The 12,102-nt window shown below is 43.3% G+C and overlaps 1 protein-coding gene across 5 annotated transcripts in view; it reads right to left on the reverse strand.

Moving 5' to 3' along the window:
• Nucleotides 1-12,102, reverse strand: part of abcd3a (ATP-binding cassette, sub-family D (ALD), member 3a) — a 142,735-nt gene that overhangs the window by 74,405 nt on the left and 56,228 nt on the right. For all 5 annotated transcript variants that reach the window (XR_013305710.1, XM_077623774.1, XM_077623775.1 and 2 more), the window contains 3 exons: nucleotides 10,284-10,426; nucleotides 4,956-5,025; nucleotides 1,408-1,477 (listed from right to left, as the gene is read on the reverse strand). Coding sequence is in view for 4 of the 5 variants with exons in the window: in XM_077623774.1 (XP_077479900.1) it covers nucleotides 1,408-1,477; nucleotides 4,956-5,025; nucleotides 10,284-10,426 (283 nt within the window). In the remaining variant the exon portion in view is untranslated. The remainder of the gene's footprint in view (nucleotides 1-1,407; nucleotides 1,478-4,955; nucleotides 5,026-10,283; nucleotides 10,427-12,102) is intronic.

Consider the following 12,102-nt stretch of genomic DNA (forward strand, 5'->3'; position numbering starts at 1 on the left):
AAGTCCTTCACCAGGTGGAGGAGTTTAAGTATCTTGAGGTCTTGTTCACGAGTGAGGGAAGAATGAAACGGGAGATCGACAGGCGGATTGGTGAAATGGTGGCTGCTTCCTCCTCGGCTGCCTTCTCGATGAATTCCTCATGTATTGCCGAGCATTGCATTTACTCATGCACCGTTTTGGTGCATATCGACCAACTAACTTGTCAACGCCCCAATTACTGACCACACGCCTCATCGCCTGCCCCCGTGACGCAATTTCGCCCACCGCAGGCTGCGTTTCAGGTCGAGGCACTCGGCCACAGCTTCCCCAAGCATAAATCCGTTTAAGCAGACAATGGGTCAAAGAAAATGGAGGGTTGTTGTGAGACAGCCAATGAGAGCCCAGTTTATGGTGTAGGGAGCTTTTAAAGTGAGAGTCAATGCATCCGCAACAATATTTTCAAAATAAAATTAACGGATAAGGAATACATGTACTTTTTGGGGGGTTTCGTAACTTGGATATTTTTCTTATCTCGAGGCGCTCATTTTTATATAAACAGCTTTCGTAAACTGGAAATTTCAAACCTAGAGGCATTCGTAAGTAGAGGTATGAATGTATATCTATATCTACAGGAAACAGAGCAGAGGGACTTGGAGGCAGATTTTCTTATAACTAGGGTTGAAGTTACGAAGCTGTTTAAAAAATCTCTTGGCAAAGCCCAAGAGGTGGATGAGATCCACGTGGAATTTCTGAAGGCTCTGGATGTTGTGGGATTGTGTTTGATGACACGCCTCTGCGACATTTAAAAAAAAAAGGGAATGATGGAGTGTTCCAATTTTAAGGGGATCACACTCCTTAGATTCCCTGGGAAGGTCTCTTTGGTTGTATACTGTGGAGGAGGGTCCATTTGCAAGTCGAATCTCGGGTTTAGGAGGAGCAGTGGGATTTTCATCCAGGCTGTGTTGGAGTCCACCAAGGCTGCCCGATCTCATTAACTCTGTTCATAAATTTTATGGCCTGTGCTTGTGAAGTGAAAAACTAATAAATTGTGGTATAAATGTTGGCATATAACTACAAAAACATATGTGGTCTTGAAGTCACTACTGTACTTAATTTGGTTCCTAAAAAGATTGATTGAGAGCATATAAGAGTACTTCATTTATTCATTGATCTTCCGTACCGTGCATCCTCAAAAGTGTTGTGGGGGTTGCTGGAGCCTAACCCACCTGACTTCGGGCAAAAGGCAGACTACACCCAAGACTGGTCACCAGTCAGCCATAGGGCACAGAGAGGGAAAAAAGGCCCATCCGCACTAACAATCACACCACCACCAGCGGGAATCGAGCCCACACCGAAGTCAGATGAGTGAACCTCTACACCACAAGGCGGCTTTATTAGTACTTCAAAGTAAGAAATATGTGAACTTACATTTGGCGATTATGCTGTCCACAAATCCCATTGTAAAACGGAAGAAGATGAAGTTATGTAAATGGTCAACCTGGAAGATAACGAGGCATTTTTTTTTTAAAAAAAAAGGGTAATTTTAAAATGTATTTAGGCTTTTTTGTACATTGTTTGGAATATAAATAAAATCCAATATACTGTTATTATCGCATATAACCCCGGCTGTTTATTTGGGTGAAACAAAAGTTAAAAGCAGAAAAGACACAAAGGGGTTTAGGAAACACTGAAAGATAGAGAAAAGAAATTACGGGAAATAATTAAGGTATTGAAGGTATCTAAGAAAAAAAAATCGCCTTGTAAAATGTAAATTCCTAAATCGAACACCAGCATTAGACTCGATCAGTTTGTTCGTCTGAAGTTTAAAAGAAGTTTTAACTTTGGTGAACTGGTACACCATGTTTACTGACCTTTATTAAATAAATCAGACTCAAACTAAACCATGGCCACAAAATGAGAAATGTCATAAAACAAAGGTGAGGATTCTCGAATTTCCTGAAAATGGACAAATACTGACTGATGCAAAAGTTTTGCTCATAGTTACTTTAAGTAAAATCCAGACAAACAACATGGAATGGCTGCCCAATCAAGCATAATGGACAGACACCAAAGACAGACAAATAAAAGCAATGTTTTGAAAATAGAATGAATAACGGCAAAAAACTGGGATAGGATTTACATTCAGAAATTGTTTGCCAGCCAATCACAGAGCACAATGAAACAGACAACCATCCATGCCAACAATCAGACCGCCACCAGGTAGGGATCAAACCCATGCTGCCCAAACCAAAGTTAGGCGGAAGAAGCACTGCACCATTTTGTGAAAAACAAAGTTTGTCCGTTTGAAAAAGGAATGTCATGTCTACGTTGTATATTCAATTCAATCAACATCATTTGCAGTTGATGTACAAGTAGGTGTTTTTCCCTGCTTGGCATTGCTGCCTGTCGCACCTCCTCCAGTGCCCACGGGTCAGCTGCAGGGTCATCAGCCAGGAACCACCGTTCATTGATGTTTCGCTCCTTTAATCCTGGAACATCCCCTGGTGGCGGAGCAGTGACAGAGACGTCTCCCTGTCACCCCCTGCAGCTGATGGCTGTTGTCTCCTGCAGCCGTTGTTGGGGTTATTTGTTGTTTCCCCAGCTCCTGTCCTTCCTCCTAAGCCAGAGCCAAAAGCTGCCTTTCTTTGCCTCCTCTGCCAGCTCTTTTATGGCCTTCCTCAGGCTGCCTCCAGACAACGCTCAGGAGGCGTGTTGTTGACAGCCCGACGTAGCCTCGGCAGCCAACCTCGACTGGGTAGATAGTGCACTTCCAGCCAATTTCCTGGCACTCAGCTGCCAGCTCCAAGTATTTGGCCTTGCGCTCGAAGGCGGCCTCAATCCCCTCCTCTGATGGTACTGTTAGTTCTATGATGTGCACTGCTCTTGCCTTGGAGGACCATACCACAATGTCTGGGCGGAGTGATGTGGTGATGATCTCTGTGGGGAATCGGAGCTGCCTGTTGAGGTCAACCTTCATGTCCCACTACTGACCATGGGAAAAGAGCCTTAGTGTCTCTCTTGGCCTGGTGTATCTCTTTTCCACCCTTTCCGTGACGAAGTTGGCGTGGATCTCTGCTGGTGGTGATTTTTTACTGCTCTGTCGGCATCCCTGCAGCACTTCAGCTAGTTTCCTCAGGACCTGGTTATGGCGCCATCTGTAGCGCCCCTGAGAAAGTGCAGATTTACAGCCTGACAAGATGTGCTGGAGGTGAGCGTTAGGAGCGTTGCAAAGTGCGCAGCATACCTCCTTCCCGAACCATTGGTGGAGGTTACGAGGACCGATAAGCGTGTCGTAGGTTGCGCGAACGAGGAAGCTGATTGTTAGGTTCACCAATAGGCATTCCCAAATGCACGCACAAATAAAGAGAAAAGACAATCTTCTGGATTTTTTCTTGCAAGGAGTAATCGAACCGGTGAGGTCTAGTCCCCATTTCATTGTGGCGTCACACGCTTCCTTTCTTGTTTAATTTCAAGGACCCTAGTTACAATGGACGTCTCAACTCTCAAGGGAGGGGTGGGAAACAGAAGTGAGACGTCAATATAGTCAAAACAAATGAAGGTTTGAAAGTCATGTGCAGCTCAAGGTGTTTTGAATCTCTTTGTTTAGTTCACTCCAAGTAGTCCAAGGTCCTTCGGTGTTTAGTCTACCTAAAGTTCCCAGGAGCAAAGCATTTACTTCGTTGCAAGCAACCATATAATAATAATATGAAATTAAGTTTAATAGTAAAGCAAAGCTTTCTTCATTGCAAGCAAATATAATAATGTAAGACTAATAACCCTAACACTAATCCTTGCCTGCGGGATCTTCCACAGGTCGGACCAACTGATGTTTCGGTTGTCAACTCCCTCCCAGGTTGTCCAGCTTCCTTGTCGGCCCTGCGACACGGCCTTCATCTTGTAGCGCTCTTCCCCCATTCTTGTCAAAATGTTGTATTCTGTTTTGATGTACATGTTTAACACGATGTCCCAAATTCAATGGAATTGGAGCATTTGTTACAGCGTTGTAGAACAGTCTTGCCAAAACAACAACTTGTCCTTGCTGGACTATTATCAAGCAAGAAATAAGTAAGGCAAATTGTGATTGAGTTCATATTAAAAAAAGTGTTATACAGTTATTCCAGTGTGTGTGGATTAATGATCATATGTACTCACAAGATCATTAAATAAAGACTTAAAATGTCCAGGTTAAGGACCGTGATCCGCATGGCGCTGCTAAGGCAACGAAATGTATCACCAGGGCTTTGTACAGTTATTTTTTTGCTGTCGGTAGAGTACAGCAATATCACAAATACAGTGTATTCACTTGGGACAGGGGACAGGAATATTTTAGACCGAAAGAGTAAAAAAAAAACCAATCCATATTTTTAAACATAATTCTTTGAGAGCCCTACCCAGAATTAATTAATTAGTCCGTTTGTTCGTTCATTCATTGATTCATCTTTTATACCGCCCATCCTCAAAAGGGATGCAGGGGTTGCTGGAGCCAATCCGAGCTGTCCTCGGGCGAAAGGACGACTACAACCCTAGACTGGTCGCCAGTCAGTCGTAGGGCACACAGAGACAGACAACCACTCACTCCCCCAACCACACTGCCACCGAGTGGAAATACCCAGAACTCAAAAGTAAAAGTAAATGGGTCCATGTAATTTCAATACATTAAAGTACAATAAAAGTCTAAATTATTTTAATAACATTTTTACACTGTTGGTAATCAATGAGCACGTGCAGAGGAGTCTAATGAAAAGAAAAGTTATCACTAGAGCAGCACTAGAGTTGGTGTGGGCCCCATTTAAATTGTGATGAGTCAATGCGAAGCTCCCATTGGTCAATGGAGTGCATTCGAGGTAATGTCACGAACACGAGTCTGTCTAACTAAATTAGCTGTCACCAGAATTTTTATTGACATAGTAAGGCTTAAACAGAAACTGAAAATTAGGTGAAAATTAATGTTTACTCAATGTGGTGATCATACCTACCAGTTTTTTAAACGTAGTGTGAATTATCTGTTTTTCTCTCTTGTTTCCATTGTAGAAAGCAATCTCCTCACTGTAGCCAAAAGAAAAAAGGTGTATAATTATATACAGTAATTCTAATAATGAAATTTTTTAAGGAAAACTATTATTTTGTTGTTTTTAAAATATTGTGCTCTCAGAATTTTTTGGGCTGGAAAAAAGTTTTGCCTAATATTGCTATTGATTTAGAAAGCACTTAAACATTAATTGAACATGGCTTTAGGGTGAATTTAAATGACACATCACAGTGAAGACTAGATAAGTTGTTTTACGGTGGACCCCGCCTATTTGCAGTTCAGCATTTGCAGATTTTTATATGGAACATAACTCATATACATGCATCTCAGCTGAATGCTGACTTGTGTTTTTGAGATCTCTTTACCCGCTGAGTACAGTTAGAGTTCTATGGTTAGTTGTTATGTTCAGTTTTCTCGAGCCTGTGGGATGACGAGTGGTGTGTTTTTTGCTGCCAATAAAGATTTGGTACTTGACACAGTGGTTCAATACACCTCCTTACACTCCCGTCTTTATTTGGCACAAGATATGTGTTTTACGGGTCCACCTATATTGATCATTGAATACATTTATACAATGAATGAATAAACCACCTTGACCTATGACTCCCCCCTAAAAGTGACCACACGTGAAATCACACAGTTTCGATAACTTTAGATCCCTCTCGTCTCATGAACACATACCTCAATTTAGAGGCTGATCGGCCTAACACCCTTGGACGAGTTCTGTTTTAACTTCCTGTTTACTGTTGTGTTTACATTAAAAGGGAGGTTATATTGTTTATTTTTGTTCAGGCACCTAAGTGGGCAGCTTAGGGTCCTTAAGTTTTTCTTGCTATGTTGTTTAGGCACTTAGGCCGACAGCTTGGGGTCCCAGAGTTGTAGTTTTGCATGGTGTACCGCGAACGTTTTCAGCTGAGTTTTTCAATGTTAGTCTAAAGTTGACTGTAATGCGTTCGCAAAGAAGAATGTCATACACTGTTAATGACTGATCCTCAGGAGCCAGCCTTAGGCCTGAGGTGGCATTGTCCAACTGACCAACTTGGTTTTCGTTCCAAAGCAATGAAGAGAAAGACTCCCACTGTGCGACACATCTACAAGGTGCTAGCCCGACAGTGCGATCCCCCTGGAGTAATCATCCCCTTCACGACACGGGCCGAGGTTCCTGTCCAGAAGCTGTGGGTAAAAAAGAGGGTCTGGGATGAACCAAACTTTCCCTGACATTATCGCCGCCTGGTCTGTCTGGGAGGAAACACTTCCTGACGTAGAGAACATCACCTTACCACGAACCGATTCACCACCAGAAGTCACAACTGAAGCCACAGAATACACCTTACACGTATTCTGTGATGCTTCAGAACAAGCTTATGGGTCGGTTGCTTACCTCACTACGCAGGTCGATGACATAGTTCATATCCCTTTCGTGATGCCCATTTCCAGAGTGGCCTCCAAACGCCAGCAATCGATGACACGCCTTGAGCTCTGTGCAGCCCAGTTGTCTTCACCCATCCATCAAGAGCTCACCCTTAACATGAACCAGACACACCCATGGACAGACTCTGCTACAGTTTTGACCTGGATGACATCTGAGTCATGCAGGTTCAAAGTCTTTGTTGGTACACGGGTCTTTGAGATCCAGGAGTTGACAGTCAGGGACACCTGTTGGGACACGGGTCTTTGAGATCCAGGAGTTGACAGTCAGGCACACCTGGCGGTATGTTGACACTTAACAATCCCGCCGGTGACCTAACCCGCGGAAGGACTTTGGCTGAGCTGACGTCAGGTAGGTGGCTTGGGGGACCACCATTCCTGCGTGCATCATCTAACAAGTGGCCATCATCCCCTTCTTTGACAGAGCCAGAAGATAGCTCTGAGCTAAGACAAATATATTATGTGGCCTCTCGCAGGCAAGCAAGGGACCCCTGATACCAGATGTCACAGAATTCAGGACATGGCAGGAGCTCAGGAAGCAGTTGCTGATCCTACTTCGGCTAAACTCGAACCTGAGATCATCCTGCTAAGGGCCAGCCAAGCAGACTGCTTTGCAGAGGAGATCAAGTTTCTTAAGGTGGGTAAGCCAGTGCTACCTAGCAGTAAGCTCAGCATGCTCTCTCCAGAGATGGATCGTACCACAGGCCTCATCCGCGTTGGTGGAGGCTTTTGGAAGACGGACAATTCTTGTGACACTGAAATCCATCCCATAGTTCTCGATCCTTGCCATACAGTAACAAGACTCCTGATCCAGGATTTCGACAGGCCCTTGCCTCACCCAGGGCCTGATAGGGTCTACACTTAGGTCAGACATCAGTATTGGTCCTGCGAGGGAGGAAGGCCATATAGAATCATCTGAGATCTTGCGTTGAGTGTAGGAAGTGGAGTGGGAACCATCTGCACGCTTGTGAATCCTCAAACCCCCATTCTTCTCCACTGGCATTGATTGGTTTGGCCTATGCACTGTTAAGGTTGGCCGGCGCCATGAGAAACGTTGGGAGTAATCTTCAAATGCCTGACAACCCGTTGTGTTCACCTGGATCTACTAGCCAATCTGAATGCAGTCTCCTTCCTTTTGGAGCTTCGAAGGTTTGCTCGCCGAGAACCCCTTCAAACTTTCTAGGCACAGAGAGGGAACTGCGTGAGGCCTACGCCGCTATGGAACCACAGCTCCAAGAAAGGCTTGCCCAGCAACAGATTAATATCCAGTTTAATCCCCCAGCATCACATTTTGGCAGCATTTGGGAGCACGAGATTCGGTCAGTTAACCACGCTCTGCGAGTGGTCATCGGCACGCAAGCACTCATTGACGAAGTCTTGCTGACTGGCTGGGATATGTGTCATCAGATGTCACAGATCCGGATCCCGTGACGCCAAGTATGTTGTTAATGGGGCGGCAGGCTGCCTCCCCACCGCAAGCGTCCTATGCTGCAGACACCCTCACCAAGAGAGGCTGGCCCCACTGCCAAGTGGTTGTAGACCATCTGGGCGAGGTTCCTCCGGCACTACCGGTATTGGTGAGCAAGCTCCGCCACCTGTACACAATTGTTGTTCCCTTTATTCTGCACTGACTAACGGGGAGAAAAAAAACACTGAAAAAAATGCAATGCTCTACCTAGTGCTCGTAGAGACATTTACACGACTGAGTTGCGGAGAGAAGACAGTGCCCATGCTGTTCTCATGACCAGCCTCTCGCGTCCGCTGTATGATCGTATGTCAAAATTTGTCTCGTATCTCAAGATAAATATTTGCTAGAAATTTTACTTATATCTCAAGTTGCTCGTATGTCAGGGCACTCGTATGTCAAGGTATTACTGAAAAGGGAGCTGATGAATCATCTATGTGCCTTCGTCTCACTCTCTGACCAGAGTATCTGTGTAGATGAGGTGTCCCGGCGCTATCAACGAACACTGTGACATTAAGATAATTTGCTAATAAGTTCATTCATATGCAGACCCTGTAAAGGGACAAAATCAGACGCATAATCGCATAATTTTCCATCATTGAGCAAACATGACAGACTTCCTGTTCGGTTTAAGATTTGGGTCTAAGAGAATTATGTGCAGTTTGGCGCAAATTATCGACCTACCAATTTTTAGAGCGGTAGGTTAAAATAGGGTGAGTGGACTCTTTTTTTTTTTCATTTTCAGGATTGGGCTGTTGAGGCCATTTTTGAACAATATTTCTGAAAACGGTAAAATATTAACATTTCACACAATCTATACAAGCAGTAAATTTGGTCAAAATTTTAATATGTTAAGGCAGGCGTGGCCTACTCCGGTCCTCGAGAGCCCGAACCAGTCTGTTTTCCATATCTCCCTCCTCTACCACACCTAAATCATACAATCAAGTCATCAGCAAACTGTCCAGAAGCTTGATACCGATCCAGATTATTTGACTCAGATGGAGGGAGATATGGAAAACAGACCAGATAGGGGCGCTCCAGGACCGGAGTTGGCCACCCCTGTGTTAAGGCCTCCAAACATTAGATTTTTTATTGCTATGAAAAAAAAAAATCTTAGAATTCCCTTAGAGCCTTTCGCAGAGAGGTATGCTCGTGCCCGAATAATCCCTCAAATTCCAATAGAACCCTTAGTGCTGAAGTGTACTCGGGCCCTAAAAATAATAATCCCTAGAATTACAAGCGAGTCCTGTGCATTGAAGTGTGATCGAGCCCTAATAATAATCCTTATAAACACAATAGATCCCTATGCACCAAAGTGTGCTCATGGCTCTAAGAAATAAAATTTAGATATATACCGTAATTACTCGAATATAACGCGCACTCGAAAATAACACGCAGGTAATTTTGGGCCAAAAATATCTGGAAAAACGCAGTAATCGAATATAGTGCGCACCTAAAATTTCCCGCTGACGAAAATCAGAAATCTTACCTTTTTTTCTTCGTTTCACGATTGTTTTGTTCAAACAAATTTATTCATTAGAATCCTTCAAATGAAGAGTTCCTCTCTCTCTTTGTCTGTCCTCTTGTTATGATCGCGCCGCGTCGCTGGGTCGTCGCAGCGCGATCTGTTACGGTCGCGCCGCGTTGTGCGACGCGACCGTGGATGTAGGTAGACCCAAATGCAGGAAGCAGGAGAGGACGAGGCATTCAGCGTGATACGGAGTCCTTTAATGAATCAACCAAGGCGTGGAAACAAACGTGGCCGCATGCGGCGCGCATACGGACAGAGGCAACAGAATAACGACAGCTAGCGACCGCTAGCAACCGCTAACAACAGTCAATGATAGTCAACGATAGTGAACGATCCGGCGACGTGTGATGACGCGTCGCTACTTAAATACAGGAAACGAAAGCAATCAATGGATTGGCTACAGCCGGTATGCGTCAACGGCAACCAGGAGGGCCAAAAGGGCCACTCCTGACACCTCTCATACATCTCTTCGTTGAGAATCCTATCAACGTCACGCTTCCTTCATCCACTTCCTCTTCCTCCCACAACACATCATCCGATTGGCTTTACGAGATGACGTAAAATCCGTGCGTCGGCTCTACGAGATGACGTAAAATCCGTGCGTCAAAGTGACTTTGACAATGCTTTTTTCGATCGAAAATTTGTAATTTATTTTAGTTATTGATTATAACACGCACCCCCAACTATTGGAATTAATTATATAGCAAAAATCTGCGTGTTATATTCGAGTAATTACGGTAATAATAATCATAAAAATATTTAGAATTAAATAGAGACATTCTCACCGAAGTGTGCTTGTGTACATTGAAGCAGACTAACCGTACCCAAATACTCACTGTTGGTGTGTTTACCTGTTCGTGATGAGGCGAGAGTTTACATAGCGATACTCTCCCTCATAGCGCTGTTCCATTACAGTCATTTTTCCTATAGGTCTCCTCAATCTGGTCAGCAGCAACCCTGAGATGAGCAGGTATGACATCATGATCGCTGGTCCCTTAGTAAATAAAGAATTATATATGGCAATTAGAGGTGTAAAGATAAACCGATTTGATAGGCTATGGTCTGTGACATGTGAAATCCAAATGCATTAGTATGTGAAGACCGAAGTTGGTAACAAAACAAAACCTAAAAAACAGCAACTTTATGTGTAACCCTCAAATTCCACATACTCAAAATCCAGCAGCGAGCACTGCTCCTCTCCAACCAACATAGCATATAGGCTGCCATTTTAATCAATATGACTTGGTCCTCATCAATCCATCCTCTCCCACAAAATACAAACCAGGGCTATTTTCTGCTCCATGGTTATCAAGTCGGATTAAGTCCTGCAGTTTAGTGCGTGTCAAACAGGAAGAGAATAGAGTTGGCGATATGACAAAATTGTTATCACGATATCGATAATCACCATTGGCAAGCAGACTATTTCCAGTCTCACAAAAAGAAACTGTAAATTTACGTTACATATGGTCATTTCCCCCCCAAAAATATTCAAAAGTTGGATGAACTTAACCCATTTTAACCAAACGTAATAAGTTTTAGATTTTTGCAACATTTAGTGCTCTTTGTGCACAGGTATTAACAAGGGATTAAAAAGAAGAAAGAAAACACCAGGGAGAATTCATTTGGATCTTTTAGAAGATCAGCTCTGTGTTGTACTGCATCTCATAATCGCTAATTTTGGCCGTATTATTGTCCTTTTGCGTTCATGCTCCGTGTTAGCCTTTGATGCTAACCGAGCTAAAAACACATTTCCTTATCATCCTCATCTTCTCCTGAACGTTGCCTAGAACTAGCATTCAGGTCACAACAGCGTCCCCGTTCTATGAGGTGGCCAAATGGTGTAATTGCTGTTTAAAATTATCGAATTTTTATCGAAAGTTTTTATCATTATTGTTGACAAAAATTATTTCACTATAATTATCGTTATTGTTGTATCGGCCAGCTCTAGAAGAGAATGACAAAAAGGTCCATTCTTTCAAAGTATAAACAGTAATACCTCTCCATACAAAATTAATTGGTTCCAGAACATTTTTAGTAACTTGAAAATTTCGTAAGTAGAGGGGTATTTTATATGTAAATTCTCTAATTCGTTTCACGGTCTTCACACATCTACCAGATAAACCCTTTAAATTGGTGAACATGTCCCAATTGTGTAAGAAATATGTGAGAAACACACAAAAAGGAGATACAATTAACATAAAACTATTTATTAATGTCACAAAATGAGTAACAAGTACCGTATTTTCACAACTACATGACGCACCGCATTTAAAGGTGCAGTGTCAGTAACGAGTGCTATTTCTGTATTTGACACACACAAGACGCACCACATTTAAAGGCACAGCCAGGCATGGCAAAACATACACCAGCTTAAACATACGGACACACTAAAAACACGTTTTTAAAAAGGCAACAGAAGCAAAACTGAGTACGGTTGTACTTTATTTAGCCATTTTACAATGTACTCACGTTTTTTGATCAATCATCACCCACAAATCCATCAAAGTCCTCATTTTCTGTGTCCGAATTGAACAATTGTCCAAATGATTCATCAAAAACGCCGGCTTCCCTCTCTTCGTTGTCGGAGTCACTCACATTGCCATGTGGCTACACAGAAATGATGCCGGTGCAAGCAGACACGTTAGTCCAAGCGGCCACAATCCATTCGGA

The sequence above is a fragment of the Stigmatopora argus genome, chromosome 17, assembly GCF_051989625.1.
Source record: "Stigmatopora argus isolate UIUO_Sarg chromosome 17, RoL_Sarg_1.0, whole genome shotgun sequence".
In the NCBI taxonomy this organism is placed as follows: Eukaryota; Metazoa; Chordata; class Actinopteri; order Syngnathiformes; family Syngnathidae; genus Stigmatopora; species Stigmatopora argus.